The sequence below is a fragment of the Guillardia theta genome (assembly GCF_000315625.1).
Source record: "Guillardia theta CCMP2712 unplaced genomic scaffold GUITHscaffold_55, whole genome shotgun sequence".
Lineage (NCBI taxonomy): Eukaryota > Cryptophyceae > Pyrenomonadales > Geminigeraceae > Guillardia > Guillardia theta.
The window spans coordinates 87,482-105,109 of NW_005434619.1; the positions used below are offsets into that span (position 1 = coordinate 87,482).

The 17,628-nt window shown below is 53.8% G+C and overlaps 8 protein-coding genes across 8 annotated transcripts; 5 read left to right on the forward strand and 3 right to left on the reverse strand.

The window, feature by feature from the left end:
- Positions 1 to 811: 811 nt before the first annotated feature.
- Positions 812 to 1,445, forward strand: GUITHDRAFT_153649 (hypothetical protein). Its single transcript, XM_005828928.1, has one exon. It carries the CDS (start codon positions 849 to 851, stop codon positions 1,077 to 1,079), a length of 231 nt encoding a protein of 76 aa, XP_005828985.1. The 5' UTR covers positions 812 to 848; the 3' UTR covers positions 1,080 to 1,445.
- On the reverse strand, positions 1,444 to 2,834 carry GUITHDRAFT_111860 (hypothetical protein; the record flags this gene model as incomplete). Its single annotated transcript, XM_005828929.1, has 11 exons — positions 1,444 to 1,506; positions 1,556 to 1,600; positions 1,651 to 1,695; positions 1,790 to 1,872; positions 2,052 to 2,130; positions 2,181 to 2,246; positions 2,296 to 2,366; positions 2,419 to 2,497; positions 2,555 to 2,608; positions 2,663 to 2,715; positions 2,762 to 2,834. 11 exons carry the CDS (start codon positions 2,832 to 2,834, stop codon positions 1,444 to 1,446), a joined length of 711 nt encoding a protein of 236 aa, XP_005828986.1.
- Positions 2,835 to 4,251: 1,417 nt separating this feature from the next.
- On the forward strand, positions 4,252 to 5,642 carry GUITHDRAFT_141487 (hypothetical protein; the record flags this gene model as incomplete). The annotated part of the gene is made up of 4 exons (XM_005828930.1): positions 4,252 to 5,115; positions 5,168 to 5,287; positions 5,415 to 5,463; positions 5,608 to 5,642. The coding sequence occupies 4 exons, from the start codon at positions 4,252 to 4,254 to the stop codon at positions 5,640 to 5,642; spliced, it is 1,068 nt and encodes a 355-aa protein (XP_005828987.1).
- Positions 5,643 to 5,856: 214 nt separating this feature from the next.
- On the reverse strand, positions 5,857 to 6,178 carry GUITHDRAFT_111862 (hypothetical protein; the record flags this gene model as incomplete). The annotated part of the gene is made up of 3 exons (XM_005828931.1): positions 5,857 to 5,930; positions 5,982 to 6,064; positions 6,105 to 6,178. The coding sequence occupies 3 exons, from the start codon at positions 6,176 to 6,178 to the stop codon at positions 5,857 to 5,859; spliced, it is 231 nt and encodes a 76-aa protein (XP_005828988.1).
- Positions 6,179 to 7,335: 1,157 nt separating this feature from the next.
- On the forward strand, positions 7,336 to 8,130 carry GUITHDRAFT_111863 (hypothetical protein; the record flags this gene model as incomplete). The annotated part of the gene is made up of 1 exon (XM_005828932.1): positions 7,336 to 8,130. The coding sequence occupies one exon, from the start codon at positions 7,336 to 7,338 to the stop codon at positions 8,128 to 8,130; it is 795 nt and encodes a 264-aa protein (XP_005828989.1).
- A 303-nt stretch (positions 8,131 to 8,433) lies between these two features.
- Positions 8,434 to 10,561, reverse strand: GUITHDRAFT_111864 (hypothetical protein; the record flags this gene model as incomplete). The annotated part of the gene is made up of 12 exons (XM_005828933.1): positions 8,434 to 8,899; positions 9,048 to 9,343; positions 9,392 to 9,435; positions 9,481 to 9,589; positions 9,635 to 9,767; positions 9,839 to 9,853; positions 9,902 to 9,985; positions 10,030 to 10,074; positions 10,123 to 10,177; positions 10,229 to 10,277; positions 10,332 to 10,379; positions 10,424 to 10,561. The coding sequence occupies 12 exons, from the start codon at positions 10,559 to 10,561 to the stop codon at positions 8,434 to 8,436; spliced, it is 1,482 nt and encodes a 493-aa protein (XP_005828990.1).
- A 1,144-nt stretch (positions 10,562 to 11,705) lies between these two features.
- On the forward strand, positions 11,706 to 12,269 carry GUITHDRAFT_111865 (hypothetical protein; the record flags this gene model as incomplete). Its single annotated transcript, XM_005828934.1, has 1 exon — positions 11,706 to 12,269. The coding sequence occupies one exon, from the start codon at positions 11,706 to 11,708 to the stop codon at positions 12,267 to 12,269; it is 564 nt and encodes a 187-aa protein (XP_005828991.1).
- Positions 12,270 to 13,933: 1,664 nt separating this feature from the next.
- Positions 13,934 to 17,239, forward strand: GUITHDRAFT_141490 (hypothetical protein; the record flags this gene model as incomplete). The annotated part of the gene is made up of 10 exons (XM_005828935.1): positions 13,934 to 13,967; positions 14,015 to 14,053; positions 14,101 to 14,174; positions 14,223 to 14,270; positions 14,318 to 14,362; positions 14,427 to 14,472; positions 14,524 to 14,598; positions 14,640 to 14,678; positions 14,764 to 14,858; positions 15,083 to 17,239. 10 exons carry the CDS (start codon positions 13,934 to 13,936, stop codon positions 17,237 to 17,239), a joined length of 2,652 nt encoding a protein of 883 aa, XP_005828992.1.
- Positions 17,240 to 17,628: the final 389 nt, after the last annotated feature.

Here is a 17,628-nt window from a genome sequence, read left to right on the forward strand (position 1 = left end):
TCCTCCTCCTCCTCCCTCCCTCCCTCCTCCTCCTCCTCCTCCTCCTCCTCCTCCTCCTCCTCTACAACGCTCCCCCCTTCCCCCGCCTACTGCGCCTTCTTTCAGCATAAAATAGGAACCACGAAAAAGTATTTTTTGATCCTTTCTCAATCCCTCGTTAGAGGGGCAGTCGAGCAGGGCGATGCTCGGGGGCAACAGGAGCCGGTGGGGATGCAGGCGCATGGGAGGGAGGATGGGCAGGGAGGGGAGCGTGCGGAGATGGTTGACGGGGGCAGGAGGAGAGATTCGGGTGGAGGACAGCATGGCAGGTAGTAGAGGAAGTCTCCTCTGCCTCCATGGGATACCAGGGAGAGGAGAAGATTGGAACACGCTGGCAGGGGTGCTGAAGCATGCCGGCTACCGCATCCTCCGCGTGGACATGCCAGGGTGTGGGCAGAGCTCGGCTGGATGCATGGGAGGAGGCGATCCGGCGAATGGGAAGGAGCTGGCGGGTATTATTGAAGAGATCAGGGAGAGGAAGGGTCTGGAGGAACCCTTCCTGCTTGCGCATGGACTTGGAGCTCAGGTCATCCCCTGACATGTCGGCGTGCACGAGAGGAGAGGCATGGAGGTAGCTTCCTCTGACGCCATGGCAGGTGGCGATGAACTGTGCTGCTCGCTGCCCGCAGCATTGGGCTGGTCTTGTCCTCCTCAACCCACTGCCTGTGCTCTCTGCTCATCGGAGCATCAGGCCATACTGGGCCTTTCGAGCCATGGCGCGAATGCACGCTAGCATGGAGAGCATGGGAGCCGAGTGGCTGGCAGAGAAGCTTGTTTGGAGAAGTATGATGATCGAAGAAAACAACAACATGTCGTCTCTCCCTGTCATGAAGCTCGCGGCCTTGACATGCGTTCAACAGGCTGCAGGGGAACAACCTCTCTCTCATGATGAGGCGATGGGTCGACTGCGACTTCTGGAAGTACGGTCTCCTCCTCTCACTGCGACTGCTGGTGCTGAGCGCGGACTGCAGGCAGGCTGCAAGAAGCAGGATGATCAAGAGCCAGAGGGTCAGCAGGGAAGGAGGGATGTCACGGAGTGACCTGCTGTCCTTACCAGGTCCCTGTCTTCATGTCCTGGAGCAAAGACGATCCTTTCGTGGAGGAGGCGCTCTACCACGAGCTGAGCCAGACCCTGACCGGGGGGTGAGACATTCTATTTACAAACCTCTTCGGCAAAGAATAATTAGTTGAAAAGGCCTCGGCTCGTCTTCAACGACGGAGGTCACTTCATCCAGGAGACACACGCCGATGAGCTGGGGTCGGCCATCCTTGACTTCTTGGCCTTGGAGGAGATGCAAAGGTTGGCCGGGAGGGGTTAGAGAGATCGGGGACCTTGAGCGTCGTGCCGACTCTGGCAGCTTCAAAAGACAACTTTGTTTCCTGTTTGACAAGGAGGAGGAGTGGTCAGGGTGGAGTTGGCAGAGTCAAGTTGTCACCAAAGATCTGGTCATGTTTGTGCAAGGCAGCCTGGATGAAGCTTCAGCTCCGAAGCACAGCAAGCAGTTTAGGTCACAACCTGTCGTCGCTGCTTCAACTCCTCCATCTTCACCGAGACATTTTTCTGCAAGCAGATCAATCTGTGAACCATCGATACCGAGAATGGTCAATTACCCCTCCGGAGCTTCCATCGGAAGCCACAGCGTCTTGAGTCACAGCCTTGGGAAGGAAATACACCGTTAGGGGGCGATTTGATGAAAGAGTACAGTTGAATAGTACAACAGAAATCGGGGCTAACGATAATGAAGTTTACCTGAAGAGCTCCCCTCAGGTCATCGAAATTTCTCAGGGCGTCATCTCGATTCCGAGAGTTGGTATCTATCGAAAAGATGTCACCTGAATAAGAAACTGCAACAAGCGAACAAGGTCCAATGGTGGACACTAGAAGGGGTGAGCAAATTGTACCTTCAGTTTGTTGCGGCAGTATGCTGGATGCAGAATGTGACGCGGCTGTCAAGTCCGCACCGATCTTTTGATTGTTGGAATGTGTCTGGCAAAGGAATTCCTGTTAGTACACATCAAATAGTTCCTGGAATGAAAGATTTCCTTCTTGGTGTGTCTATTCATGTTCTCCAGGAACATAACCATCTCAGCCTGCAAGGGTGACAAACTGAGCCTCTGCCATTGGACTTGGGATGAAGAACCTGGTTATTCTCAGCTGCGTAGTGCATAGGAATCTTTCCATCAGAAGCACGACATAGTATGTCCCCCTGAAGATCATTCCATCACGCTCCCAGGATTCTTCGATTGACGTCAAACCCTCTTCTCTATCAAGAACTCTGCGGCTGGAAGATCGCCGTTGAGAGCCGCAAAGTGGAGAGCTGTCCTCCCTGCTCAGCAAACGAATCATCAGATTGGAGTAGCTCGGATCACTCCTGATACCGTAATGATCTAACTGGTTGACGTCGGCCTTGTTCCTCAGCAGAGCTTCCAGGACCTCTACGTTCCCGCAGGCGGCATGCTTGGAGAGGCGAGTGAGCGTCCAACAACACCAGGACTCGCTCTGCTCATGGTATACCTGATGAAACAAAGGCGCGTCTAGATCGGTTATGACGTCACGGGCAGACCAGAGCTGCCAGGGGTTAAGCAATGGTGCTCTCGAGTCAGTGGACAACAGTGAAGTCACCTCTTCATAAACATGGTCGTTGCTGGATGAAGGCTGAAGATCGTGCCCAGCTGCTGTGTGGAAGGTCAGCAGCATCAGAGACACGCGGGAACGACTCACGATCGGGCCTTTGGGCATGGTGCACAGACGAAGCATACGCGCTGTTCAAAGGATAGTCAGTTTGCACACCCATAAGATGAGAGGACAGCCTGTATACCTAAAAACGTGTGTGCTAGGCCCTCTCGCACTCTTCAGCACACTGCTATCGTTCTTGCAACATTCAAGCTCCTCTGTACGATCTTCGACATCAGTGGTCGACGAAATAGGTGTTTCATGATGGGATGGGATGATGAATGTCGGGGAATAGGGTACGAAGTGACAAAGAATACTGTCTGGAACCTCATACACATGATAGTAGAAGATATCTGATACTGAAGATGTGCACAAAGCTCAGCATCAAAGGGATTAAGTCGGGAGGGAAAACGTAGGGCACGCAACAAATGCAGCTAGGAAGCGAACAGCAAGCTACTTGCAGTGATGTACATGGAGTGGCTGCTTGACCAAGTTGAAAGGGCAGGGCAAGCTACAGAAGGAACAGATGGACAGCTGGGGGGACAGAGCAGCCTCAACGGGGTCAAGCATTGGAGGGAGCATTGGAGGGAGCATTGGAGGGAGGGATGAAGGAGGAGGGAAGACAGTGGAGGAGAGAGGGAGAGGAGAGTGGGGTCAGTGGGTTGAGAGAAGGAGGGGTGACAGGACCTTGCGAGATTAAGCTGAAGTTGCCGCCCATGGCGTCAAAGTGGGCAAGGGCACGGAGGTAGGGAAACGGTACCAGGGGGTAGGGTCATGATTGAACACACTACTCACAAGGGGTGGGGTATGTTGTTCGTGGTACCGGTCCTTCATCGGCTTTTGGTAGATGAAAATACCCGTTAGGGTAGTGACCCCCAGGAATTTAGGTTCATTTTGTATGTGGGACCCCGTCAACCGGAGCAGAGCCGAGATGTGGAAGAGGGGGTGGGGTGGTGGTATCTCAGTGATTATTGAAGTTGGCAGCCTTTCAACAAAGTTCCGGGCCCGCCATCATCGGCGGAAGTCGGACCGGGGCCCGCGCACAGTCGGACCGTGACTCCCGGCGAGCCCGCCGGGCCGCCCCGGGCCCGGGCCCGGGCGCCCGGTGACTCCAAGTCGGACTAAGGAACTTCTTTACTCAAAGTTAAGTGAAAAATCAGTACGAGGACAATCAGGATAGTCGAGGGCGAGAAGAGAACTCCGAAAAGACAGCGAGAACCAAACCCAATCCTGCCGACTGCTGCCCCCCAAACTTAACTGATACCTTCACTAGGAACCTAAGGAACCGTACCCCCCCCCGGCGCGTACCCGCCGGTGCCCGCGGCCCGTACTAGTGACTGGGCCGCCGCGCACCGCCGGCCGGGCAGGCCCGGGCCCGGCCCTGCCGGGGTAAAGGCAATTGGGCAGCGCCGGGTCACCCGATGCCGTCAGCTAGGGACATGTTGGCATGCAACCAGCAGAGCATGGAGCGGAAAACAGGTGGGTGGGGTGCTGGGCAGGAGCGGAGGGGGAGATGGTCGAGGAGAGAGACAGCGATCATGATTGTCCTTCTCTTCCACCTGGGATCTTGCGAGCATGAGAGGAGACAAGAAGCTGAGGAATGGGCGGCGAGCAAAGCCGACCACGATGCTGACACATGCTCGGATGAGCAGTGTATATCTGATGCCCGCAAGATCGATGCGTTCGAGAAATGGATCCAGTCACAGAAGCTTGCTGTGAACAAGTTAGAAGTGAAGAGCATACCTGGCTTCAGAATGGGAACGACCGCTAAAGATGACATCGCAGATGGTGAACTGTACATTGCTATCCCGGACCACATGCTCATGGGCCCAGAACGAGTAGAACCTGGGTCAAGATTGGACAAAAAGTTGATGAAGATTGTTAAGAGCCAGTCAATTTCCATGCAAGAACAACGCAGGCTTCTGTCGGAGAAGAACAAGGTCCTCATGTACTTTCTCCTTCAGATGTACAACCCCAAGAAAGAATCGTTTTGGAAACCTTACTTCGATATCATGCCAACCAACTTGACATCTCCAATCTTCTGGAGTGAAGATGAGCTGCAAGAGCTTGCGGGCTCTGAGGTCTCGAACATGGCCAGGATTGAGAAGAAGAGGCTGCGCGCCATGTACGACGAACTGCGCGAGCGTATCTTCAAACACGACAGGAAGACATTCTTGAAGCAGGCATTCACACTGAAGAACTGGTTCTGGGCCAACGGCCTGTACGACTCAAGAGTCATTCAACTCAACAGGCAGACTGGCCATGGGAATGTCCCGACATTCATCCCTCTGATAGACATGGTGAACTGCATCGAGAGTCAGGACAAGACCTTCATCCAATACGACAAGAAGCTTCGTGCGGCAGTCATGTACGCAGATCGTGCAGTGTCTCGAGGGGTCCAGGTGATGTCTAGAAGATCCATCGCTTTCCCGAAGGTTTTCTGATTGATCGCAGGTATTCGAGTCTTACGGCAACAAGTCAAACTACGAATACCTGCTGTACAATGGATTCGTTATGGAGGACAACCCTAACGACTGTGTCTACATTTCATTTCCTTCCTCCAATGCAAGAGATGTACGACAATTTTGTGTTTCTACGACAGAGATTCCCTATCAAGTCAGAGAGTGGGCGAAATCTCAAAGCAAAGACGTGCGAAACTCTTGTCTCTCTTGAATACTGCAAGTGAGTCTTGTTTTGACAGGCAAAATCATATCTGATCAAGCACATTGAGGAGAAGAGGAGAGGATACAGTATGTCTCATTCTGCATTGAGTGATTCGAGGAATGCTAATTTTGTACACTTAGGAACAACCATTGCAGAAGACAACGAGTTGCTTTCGCGGTGAGTTTGTGTTGCCGAGAAGCTTATCACGGGTGATATGACACCTTTTACAGGACGATTCGCGAGAACCATGTGCATCATGACGTGACATCTGTTGTGGAAATAACTTGGTATGCAGGAACTTGCAGTTCGCTTGCGGCGGCACGAGAAGATGTCTTTGGACAAGATTATCGAAAACCTAAATAGGTCCCGATGTTGCTCAGAGAATGGCAAGCTCTGACTTGATGCAGGGGGGCACTACAATGCTGCTAGACTCTGTTTCGCGAGATGTATAATCTAGATTTACCCTGAGAAAAGGAAATTTACTCGGAAGCACCGTAAGCACCATAGGAGCTGTAGGTGGGGAGGATGTTGGCGGGATCGTCACCGCGGATGCCTGGAAGACGGGTTCAATACTCCAATCACAAATTTCACATTCGAAACAAACCTCCGAGGTTGTTCTCAGTGACGGTCTTGTGGGTGAAGAGGCCATCTCCCTGGTGCTCGTTGACATAGAAGCTGGAGGTTCGACTGATGAGAACACATCTCTTCTCATAGCAAGCTTCCTTACTCGTTCAAAGTGAGGGGGCCGTTGCTGCCGGTGGCATCGAGGGAGGTGAAAACAGTTCTAACAGTCTGGAACATCCTGTTCAAGGAAAAATGTCAACTTCGGCCATATTCTTTATGCACTAGGAAAGCACAGCCTATTGCATTTTACAGCGAAATGAAGCAAACAAACTTGTTTTCAAATCATGGCTCAAAGTGCAAACTGAGAATGACATCACACCAGAACTCTACAATTCAGCCTCCTCTTCATCAAAACAACATCACTCATCGCAAACGGCTTCTCCTCTCCGCCTTCCCCTCCCTCCCAACTAAACGCATTCTTTCGTTGCATGCCGCGGCTGACCTGCTTCTTGATTCTATTTCGGGGGGCGCCCGTCTATGAAGACTTGAGGTACCCCTACCCAAGAGCTTTTTAACTTCTACTCGACCCCGGAGTAGCTGGGGGTACTTACATAAGATACGGCAAGGAGGGGTGGTGTTTAGTGAAACCTCAAACGAAGTGGGTAAGGGGGGTGGGGTGGGCCGCGGGTTTCTAGAGTCTATTTTGAGCGATGACTCGAGTGTGAGGGGATGAGGGCTATTACCGGAAAGTCAACAAGGTGACTATTGGGGCGGGCCCGGAAATTGAGGTCGGACTCGATTGAGTGATTCCTTGAAGGTTGGGGGTGGGGGTCAGGGTGGGCTCAGGAGGTAGGGTTGGAATGGCGGTCTGGGGTGGGGTACTTAAAATGCTGAGGCGGCTGTATAATATCACTTGGAAGAGTGGGTGGGGGTGGTGACCAGGAGGGTTGGCCCGCTCTCATCAGTTGGGAAGGATGTAGTCGGATTTTTTTCCAGGGGGTGATGGACACAGTGACAGTTGATGGGGCGGCAGCGAAGGAGAGAGCGATGAAGAGGAAGAGAGAGGAGAGAGATAGAGAGGTTCGTGAGTTGAAAGGTGAGAAGGCCTCTTGATTAGCCTGCGGCACAGAGGCTAGATTGACTGGTCTGAAGTTACGGCAGAGCTGCTTTGCCAGATATCCGTTCGGCAGCTTGAGGGGCTTGAGGAGCGGCCGAGTGACAGAGTCTCAGAACGAGAAGAGAAACGCGGACAAGAGAAAGCTCAATGAGCTAAAGAATTACCGCCCTGTGATAAGAAAAGTCAGACATATCCCCAGTGGTATCCTTGACGTCCTTGGGATCTTTCAGCAGCCGGAATGTTGAGAACTGCAGCGAGTTCGCCATACATATCGACGATGGTCAATGACGAAGATGAAAGAGACTTGTTCAGCGACATGGGAACCTACCATGCCATCTGCCTCGCTAGAGCTCGGTCGAAGGACCGGAGCGATCGGACCATGGAGTGGAAGCACGTGCCTCGGTGCGTAGGCCTCGTGCGGCTCAGGCACGGCGCAGTGATCCCCAAGGAGATGCAAGTCAACGAGATCGGCAGGGTGCATGTCGCCCGCCCCCTCACCAAGGACTCCATCACCGACAGGCCCTCGCATCAGCTGAAGATGAGGGCTCCTCCTCAACGGCCCTCTACTGCCCCCCCAGGGGCGAGGCAGACCCCCGTCGACGACCTTGCGAACCTGATCTGCACGCTAGACCGAAGCTCGTTGCGGTCGCTGATCGGGGTGCTTCAAACAAGGCTTGAGGGGGAGGGGGAGAGGGATGGGGAGGGAGACTCTGGACAGATGACGAAGCGGAGCTCCTTGCTCCAACGCGCGCCTGCTGTTGATTCCCGGCAAGCGCTGACGGTGAATGGCAAAGCAAAACCATGGCAGGTAAGAATTGCAGCGAACGGCAGCAAGTCGAACAGATCCTCGTTGCCTTCTCAGCGTTCAGTGCAAGTTGCTGTGGGCCATCAAGCGGATAGTTCTCGCAGTCATTGGAGCAACACGGAGCCTCCAGTGAGCGGCAGCCATAGGGCGTCGGGTCGATCAGCAGTGAACGTTGAGAGCAATCGAAGTCGGGATCCGAGGAAAGAAACTCTTGTCAGGTTCCTGCAGACGGTCTTCAAACCTCACAGGTATCCGTCGAAACTCTGATGTGGAAATAGCATGGCAGAGTAGTCAGCAGTGTGGGGAGGGGAGAGGGAGGCAGCACTAGTGGCAGGGGGAAAGATTCTGAATCTGAGACATCCTTCTTTGCAATCCTCACCCTACTTGCAGGTCGGAGAGCGGGAGGCAACAGCCGGGTACTGAGCGGGAGCTGAACAACAACTGAGAACTACGAGGGAGCAACGAACAACGGAAAACAATATCTTGTTACAAGGCAAAAGTGCGAAGGGGGGAAAGAATATTGTAGAGGAAAATGAAAGAAAAAAACTATTCGGACCTATATGTTACACCTCATGACTTGTGCAGCTGCGCTCGAACTTTCTTCAAGTCAGTTTGCAAGATTCCCTCTACGTTCTTGAGATCCCCAACCAAGTTGCTGTATGAGGGGCGATCGACCTTCGGTCCTCCCCTCGCTCTCGTTGAGTGTGTTTCTGACCGCCTCCTCGACTTGCTTCCTACCACACCCGCCTCCTCCCTTGTGCCTGGCGGCACTGCTGCAGATCTCCGCTTCTGCCCCATGTGGAGGAGGATGGAGTCCGCACGTGACGTAGAGCTCTGGTCCACGAAGCTTCGCAATGCTCGGACAAAAGACAACCCCAAGTGCTCGACGTCCTTCGACTCCTTCGAGATTGAGTCCACCTCGTCGTCAGATCTCACCACCTCGTCGTCAGCCCCGGATGTTGAGGAGGAGGAGGGGGAGGAGGAGGACTGAGAGTGTTCCTTCTTCCATTTCTCGAGTAGGCGATTGATTGCGGACCTGGCAGGTACAAGAGGTCAAGAATGATCAAATCACGGAGAGATGCACTCTACAGCCCAAAGCATAGATTGTGCGCTGACCAAGACGGGATCGTGAATAGAAGCAAGAGAAGGAGCAGGGGTAGGGGCAGGGGCAGGGGTGTTGGCACCGTTTCATCTCAGGGAGGAAGTTTCTGTTCAACTTGATCTCAATTTGTTGAGGCAGGGCTGGACCTTCCCGCAAGAAGTTCGCCAGGTGCGCCTGGGCTGCAATAGGGACCCTCAGCGGGTAGGAAGCTTGAGAAGTCGCAGTCCCAGAACGCTCGGGGAGCAAGACACGCTCCATCACCCCGCGAGTGAGCAGAGGAGACGCTGGAACCTCCACGAAACGAGGCAGGTAAGTCGAGCGTTGGGCCCTCATGGCAGCAGATGGATTCTTGTACTCGGGCGAATCCTGCTTCCCCTGCTGCTCACAGCACAACTCACATGCACGGCAGAGGTTCCCGTGCCTTACCTCGTGAGACGGGGCGGTGTCGGCGACAGCTTGTGACTGCTGGCCTTCAAGACTATTACAACCAAGGGACAAGACCAGCACAGCGACACCTGAAGTAGCCGAGGAGGAAGAATGTAGAGGAGGAATCTGATGCCTCTCCACAGACACGAAAACAGGAGCAGTCTCTACCACGGCCTGTTGGGGCTGGCCGAGAATCTTCTAGGAAGGGAAATCAGGGAATGATATCCCGCTCGCAACACTTACAACAGGAGCGAAGTGCTTCATCACTGACATGGGAATTGTCTCCATGGTGCTTCTCCCAAGCCCTGGCTCGCTCAGCGGGGTCTGCCCGAAGTTCCACCCTTGACGGATGGTAGCTAAAGGAGGCCGCGGCGCTCTGGGGAGAAGAAACAAGAATGAGAAACGACGGGACGACAGTCCGGTATCAATCGCGTCATCGCCGTTTACCTCTTAGCAAATACTCTGAGCGCAAAAGTCAACGGACTTTCAAGGGGAAGATCGCTCAGTCACCTTCTTGCCTCCTCTTCTCCTCTGCTCGGCATGAGGTATGGTCGTCTCCATATGACATTCCTCTTGCGCAAGAACACGTCCACGCTGCTGTTCAGGTGAGGGCAGGGTTTCCTCTCCATCAGTCAGACCTGGCAGGAGCTTTCTTCCCGTGCCTCCAGCCCTCGGACTCAGCCCTGCCAGGAACATCACCAAGTTACAAGTCATTACAAGGCTCCTCATACGGCAGACAATCCTTCCTTGGTAGGATGGCGCAGTCTTTTGAAACCAGCACGCCGTCTGATCGAATAGATGAGGAGACAGAGAGTCATTCAGCAACACCACCAGGACCTGGCGGGACCCCCCAGTTTCGCATATTGTGCGTGCCGTCGAAAGCAGGCTGCGTCTCCCATGTCAGCAAGGCAGAGCAGCAAGCAAGAAAGGCGAGCACAACCTTGTCATCATAGCTTCTTGTGTCGTGGACCGGCGAATTAACAAATTGCTAGCAAGAAGTTCAGCAAACGAGCAGCAAACTTGTTGGGTTACCTCTGGCACGAAATATCGATAACCAGTCCATCGGAGAAAGAGCTCCGTGGTATGAATTCTGCGGTTGCCCGCCATCAACAGTCCCAAGACTGCAGTCGAAACAAGGAGCGAACAAGCGGCGGGCCAAAGCTTCGACATCTTCCTGCAAGATTGTCATGCTAAAGCAGATGTGGTCCTTTCTGTGCTCGAGCTCCCAAACCTTTTAATCCATTTTCTCTGCTTCATCGAACAACATCCCTTGAATGAAACTTCTCCCCATCATCCGATCCTGTCCTGTCCTGTCCTGTCCTGTCCTGTCCTGTCCTGTCCTGTCCTGTCCTGTCCTGTCCTGTCCTGTCCTGTCCTGTCCTGTCCTGTCCTGTCCTGTCCTGTCCTGTCCAGTCCAGTCCAGTCCTGTCCTGTCCTCTTGTCTCTGCATGTGCGTCTTTCTTGTCGCTATGCTGCCTCTCGGTACACTCTGCCATATCATGCCACATGCTATTTTCGGGATGACCGCACCCGGCCGGCCCGGCGCCCGCGGCTCGGCCGATCACTCAGTAAAGAGTCGGCAGAGTAAATCGGCGGGCCCGGCGGTCGCCGTGAGCGATCGGTACAAAATTTCAGCAGAAAAGTTCAAAACTTGAGAGCAAGTTCAAAACTTGAGAGCAAGTTCAAAACTTGCTCAAAACTTGCGAGGAGATGCACCCTTTGCCTTGCACAATTCGGACCGGTGGTTCATACGGCAAGGAGCTTTAAAAGACAGGGGTGGTTGCACACGAGTTTTTGGAAGCGACGCGATTGCAAGGCAACGCTATGCGGATACCACCCACCCTACACCATCAATGCTTTATGGACCCCACCGTGAGTGAGAAAAACTCTCCCCCGACCTCCCCACCACGTTTGTATGTCCCACCACCACCTGGAATCTCAGCCACCCTCGACATACACCCCTTCTTTCCCAGGATTGTACCCCTTCTTTCCCACTTCTTGCAATTGATACTACCACCCCCACCCATCCTTTTTACAGACAATGATTACCCCACCTCCTCTCAAGTTTTCGCTGTGTCGATCCCCGATTCGTCAGCTCCACCGTTTTGCATCCCATAAGCGAGCACGACCTTGTATCCCCACTCTAAGGACATCTGCCCAAGGTTTCTCCTGTTCTGTCTGTCTCCTCTTACAGCGTTGGATAAAGAGGTGTTGCTTTCTTTGAGATAGTCAGCTACAGTTTTTGTCTTAAAGACAAGACCGGCTCTGCCTACTCGGCCATCTCTCATCTTGTGAGATATGTGCAATTGATACGATGGATAGGGAATCAAAATCAGAACAAGAGACGAGGAGTGACCAATGTACAGAAGCGAAACCGAGAAAACCTATCGAAAGAGAAGGAAGAAAACAGAAAGCCCTGCTAACACCAGAAAAGGCAATAGAAATTTATTCTTTGAGGGGATTTCAATCGGACAGCAAAACTGCTGAAAGTTGTTCGATAGCCAAACGTTTTGGAATAAGTGCAAAGGCCGTTCGGGATATCTGGGACAGAAAGTCGTGGGCGCATGCGACCATGTACATGTGGACTGCAGATGAGAGGCGGGAGTACGATCAAGTGGAGAGAAGAGGTCCAGGGAGACCAGTCGGCTCAAAGGACAAGGTCCCAAGGAGACGAAAGCAGGATGGTACAGACACAGCTGTAGCTCTCGAGGTCGATGCTCCTGGTTCCCACTTTAGCTTCCGATTATTCCGTGTGGCTGACTTCGTATTTGTTTTGCTGCAGATGCTACGAATGATGTTGGAGTCCTTGTTTCGGAACCCTCATGTCAACCAGATCACTCAGCGCTGGAGTGCTGGGGAGCTGATGAGTTTAAAGTAAAAGATTTGCAGGCATCGGCAGCGCAAGGATCTTCAACAGCAAGTTCTTCAACCACCCTCGGCTCAAATTCTGATCAGGCAAATGCAGAGGATTACATGAGGGAGGGCAGCCCTGATTGGATGGCGCGGCCTACAACGGAGGGAATAGAAGATTTCATGTTCGAGGATCTTATATGATTTGTTTAACAGTTGTACTTGTAAATGATAAGATTTGAACACAGTTACGTCATTGAATCGTATGAAGTTTTGATTCTAGAAATGTCGATCAGAGAGTGTTTGGATGTTTGTCCACCTGAATGAAAATTGTGCTTTGCCTTTGGAGTTTGAGACGATGGAGTTTTTCACCCGGAATGAATTCTCACGATTGTGGACTCGAACAAGAGCACTTCAGCTTGTTGGACGAAAGTTCGTAGAGTTGTCTATCTTTAGAAAGATCTCCTTTCGTACGTGCTCCAAATAATCTACAACCTCTTCGTTCCTTCACCCCTCTGCCTCACCCCACTCTTTCCTTTCTGTCTTCCTTCCTCTTCCGCTATTCCTACTCCCTTCAATTCTTGACTCTTTTGTTGCAGCCCAGTTCATATGTTGGGGCTCAAAACACCCCACAGAGGTAAATACTCACTCCGAACAGCCTGCACTTGTTAAATCGTTTTCTAACTCCCTCGTCTACTGCTACACTCCTGATCTCCTTTCCGTTTGTTTCATCCTTATCCCTCATGTCTGTGGTTCTTCACAAACTGCAGCTTTCAGTCGAACACATTATTTCATGTTAAGTATCGGCCTTTGATGATTGGATCACGATTAGATCAGTTGCGTTTGGCATCAATATGGATCAGCACAAAAAGAAGGAATCGGGATTTGCGGTTCAGGAAGAAAAGGCAGCAATGATACTACTTCACAGCAGCTACCAACGGCAGAAGCATGGAACGTGAGCGGAGAGAGAGAATGGTTGCTCGCTAGCTAAGGATAGAGGGAGAGGCAGGAGATGAGGGTTTCTGGTTGAGCTCAGCAACTCCCCATCGCCTGCGATTCGACGGCATGCTAGCAAGGCGGTACCTGGCATGCGATCGAACCCACCGAATTATTTTTTCGAAGGTTCCATCGGGCTCACCTCAGGGACAAAACTTTGAGTACCCCCTCCTTGACCCTGGAATATACCCCACCCCTCAGTATTTTCCTTCACCTGGACATGCGAGTGGCGGCTCCTCTTCCTGCCACATGCCTCCTGCTCGCTCCTCCTCCTCCTCCTCCTCCTCCAGCTCTCAACTTCGTCCTCGTTGTTATCTACCTCCGCAAGTCACCCCTATCCTCCTCCTCCTCCTTCTCCCTGCCCCTACCGCCAACACTGCCAACACCACGTCACCTCCACAACCACCACCACCTCCTCCTCCAGATCCTTCTGCTTCTGCATCTACCTGATGTTACCTGATGTGCTTGTCGCTTAGTTCTTGAGTCTTTCTTCATCTCTCTCCCATATTGCCATCTTCAAGTTCAAAGCTGCCACATAACTTGACATACTCGACATAATCACTTGTACAGCTATGTCTGTGGCTCCTGAGACGAGCATTGACAGAGCTCGTTTGATCACTCTGGCCAGCTCACTCCTTCTCAACAGGAACATGCTGGCGTCTAATATCACACTCGACTAGCCGAAGTCAGACCACCATGGACCTTCTTGCTCTGCATTCCGCTCTGGCGGGTAAGTGTCGCTGCATGGCGACAGTGGAAAGGCTGACCTTGAACCAGGATCTCTTAGCGCCAATCATGACGAACGACAAGCAGCAGGTTATATTGGACGTATGAGGAGGATGAAAATGATGCGAATGCTGCAGAGAACGCTCTGAGAGGTCTGGACGCTGTGCCAGGATATCTGCCATGCCTCCTCCATATCATCAGCAGTCAAGAGGTGTTGGTTTCTCCCCACTGCAGTGACAGGCTGTTGAGATCTTTGCAGGTTACTGTGCAAGTCAAGCAAGCCGGCATGATCTACTTCAAGAACCTTGTGAGCGCTCGATCGATCGCCCTCCTGCCCCCTCACCTGCACTGAAGGTCCAGAAGCATTGGGAACGGGAGTACTCGCCGGAGAACAAGAAGGTGTGAAGGATTTTTCTTTGCAGTTCGACCAACAGTCAGGATGTTTACACGCTTCCGTGCTCAGGATGAAATCGTCTTCAGCGAGGCTGACAAGCAGTCAGTGCGGAATGGTCTGCTACCCTTTGTTGCTGCGCAGGGAGGGGAGTGATAGATTCCCGCAGGGCTGTTGGAGGCCCTTATCGTTGCAAATCATCAGACGAGGCCGCAGATCGTCGAGAGTCTAAGAAAGATCGCATGTAACGCTGAGCTTGCACGAGTGCCCTGCCCGTCCTGACAGTCGTTGCCGCAGCCGTGGACTTTCCTGTCCGAATGCCAGGTCCGCCCAGTCCTTTGCTCCTCAGCTTGCCTTGGAACTCTGTAGCGAGTTGTTGTTTCTCTGATTCTCGTTTTGCTCCCAACAGAATTCTTGGACGCCGTGGTATCGGAGCTCGACATTAACCTCCTCAACGCTCAGAGGGTCCTGGCTGCTCTGATCGCGTGCCGTGCGCTGTGCAAGGTTGCTGTTGTCCTGCTTCCTGCCCCACTCCCTTCTCCTATCTTCATTTCACTCCCTCACCCACCCATCGTCTCTCTCTCCTCTCTCCTCTCTCCCCTCTCCCCTCTCCCCTCTCCCCTCTCCCCTCTCCCCTCTTCTCTTTCTCTTCCTACACTTCTGTCTCCTTCTCCTCTCCTATCCCCTCCCATTCCCTCCCCTCCCCCTCTCACTCCTGATCACCTCAGGTCTTCGAGTACCGACAGGCGGAGCGGAGGCTCCCGCTCAACGGCATCATCAGCGCAGCGTTCTCGCGCATCGCGACAATCCTCGAGCTCCTGCTCACCGCTAGCCCAGAGGACGAGCAGGCAGCCGAGGCCATCAAGATCGGCGTCAAGTGCTTCTGGTCGTGCGTCCACCAGTCCGTCCCCTTGCAGTTGCAGGAGCCGGAGGTCTTCATGCGATGGATGTCCATCATGTACCGAGTGATCGAACGCCCCGTCCCCGCGTCCCTCAGTTCGCAGGCGAACGAAGCTGTGCTTGCCAAGAAACCCTTCTGGGCTGCGAAGCGCTGGGCCTGTCAGATCCTCCACAGGATCTTCCACAAGTACGGGAACCCCAAGACAGCAGAGAAACAGTTCGGGCCCACCCGGCCGGGGGAAGTCACGATCTCCCGCATCTTCCATGACGAGCTTGCCGTTCGCTTCATGAACCTGATCCTGCAGTTCCTGTCCGGCAAGGCCAGTAACGCCTTCCTGCCCGAGCGAGCGGTGGTGGAATGCTTCAACTACCTCTCCACCGCCGTGTCCCTTGCCATCGTCTGGCAGGAGCTGAAGCCGCACGTGGAGTTCCTGGTGACTCAGGTGATCTTTCCCATCCTCTGCTTCGACGAGACAGACGCGGAGCTGTGGAGCGACGACCCGTCGGAGTTCATCCGCAAGTCCTACGACGTCATGGAGGACTACACCTCCCAGCGCGTTGCCGCCTGCTCGCTCGCCATCGATCTGTGCAAAAAGCGCGCCAAGTCCTGCCTCGTGCCCATCGTCAAGTTCTGCGAGAACCAGATCATTGAGTCGACCACCATGTCACAGCGGCATCCCGACAACCAGGAGCTGGCGGAGGCGTCGGCGAGCAAGAAGGACGGGGCTATGTACCTCCTCGGAGCGATCGCGATGCAGATTTCCGAGTCCGAGCAGCTGTACGAGTGCCAGGACGGGATCGAGAACCTGATCTCCAACTTCATCGCCGTGGAGCTTGAGTCTCCTCGCGGGCACATGCGAGGACGCGCTTGCTGGGCCCTGGGGCATCTGGTGGACCTGATGGACGTCAGCTCCGACCAGTTCACGGGGCTGGTTCACCGGGTAATGAGGATGTTCAGGGACGAGCACATAGCCGTTCGCTTCCAGGCGGCGGTGGCGCTAAGGATGCTGATCTACGACCAGGACAACCGGACGGCATACGCGTCTATCAGGCAGGACGTCGGTTCCGTCCTGCCGCAGATCATGGAGGAGCTCTTCGTGTTGATGGATCAGATCAGCAGCGAGGAGCTGGTGTCGACCCTCGACGTCCTGATCGAGTGCTTCTCGAACCAGATGCCTCCCTTTGCTCAGGGCCTCTGTAACCGGCTGGCCGAGACGTTCCTGCGCTTCGCCGACTTCGACGACGTTGAGAACGACTCGAGCCTCGCAGCTTCACAGAGCTGCTGCGCCATCGCCACCCTCCTCGACTCCGTGAAAAACTGCCCGGAGGTCTTTCAGCAGCTCGAAGCGACGCTGATTCCCTTCCTCCTCCGCGTTCTTTCCCCGGACGAGACTGGAGGGTATCCCTACACGGAGTACATCGAGGACTTCATTGAGATCGTCACATACCTGACAACCTACACCCCGCACGCCTCCGACGGCCTCTGGTCCCTCCTCCCTCCCCTCGCTCAGGTCTACCTGGACTGGGCGGACGAGTACCTGTGCAACATTAATCTGCCGCTCGAGAACTACATCTCGCGCTTCCCACAGGCATTCATGGCCGACGAGAAGCGGCCGGAGCTGATCTTTCGCATCCTCACCAAGGTCCTCGACTCGAGGAGCGCGAGCGACCAGGACGTGGTCGAGGCGAACAAGCTCGCGCACTGCCTCCTCCTCCATGGCATGTCCAGCGTCGACAAGTTCGTCCCGGGGATCGTCTCTCTGGTCATCCGGAGGATGCAGCACTTCCCGCCGAAGAGGGACATCGTGCGGTCAGAGCTGATCAAGACTTCAGCCGCCTGCCTCTTCGTCAACCCTCGCAACTCCCTCATGACTGTGCAAGCTCACAACGCCACCGCCCTTCTCTTCCAGGTCCTTGCGCTGGCTGTTTGTCCGTCGTCGGTTGATGTGGCGTGTTCGTGCAGACCTGGTTCACTGCTCTCATAGCTGTTGAGCAGAAGGAGACAAACAGGTTTACACTCGCTCCTCACTCCTGCTCCTCCTCTCATCTCTTGCCCCTCCCTCAGATTCATCTCCTCCTCTACCACCACCACCACCTCCTCCTCCTCCTCCTCTCCTTCCCTCCCTGACTTGCTGTCCTCGTTGCAGGGCTGGCAACCAGTCCGCACCCATTTCAAGACAATCAATGACAAGAAGCTGTGTTCCCTGGGATTGACAGGTCCTTCTTATACATCTATTTGTGTATGTCCTTATGCGTCTCTTCGCTCCACCTCCCCATGAGAGCTTTCTTGGCGCCTCCCTGACGTCCCTCCAGCCATTCTCAGGACTCCCTTCGAGCATCTCTCCGCTCCTGTACAGGTAACCCTCCCTCCCTC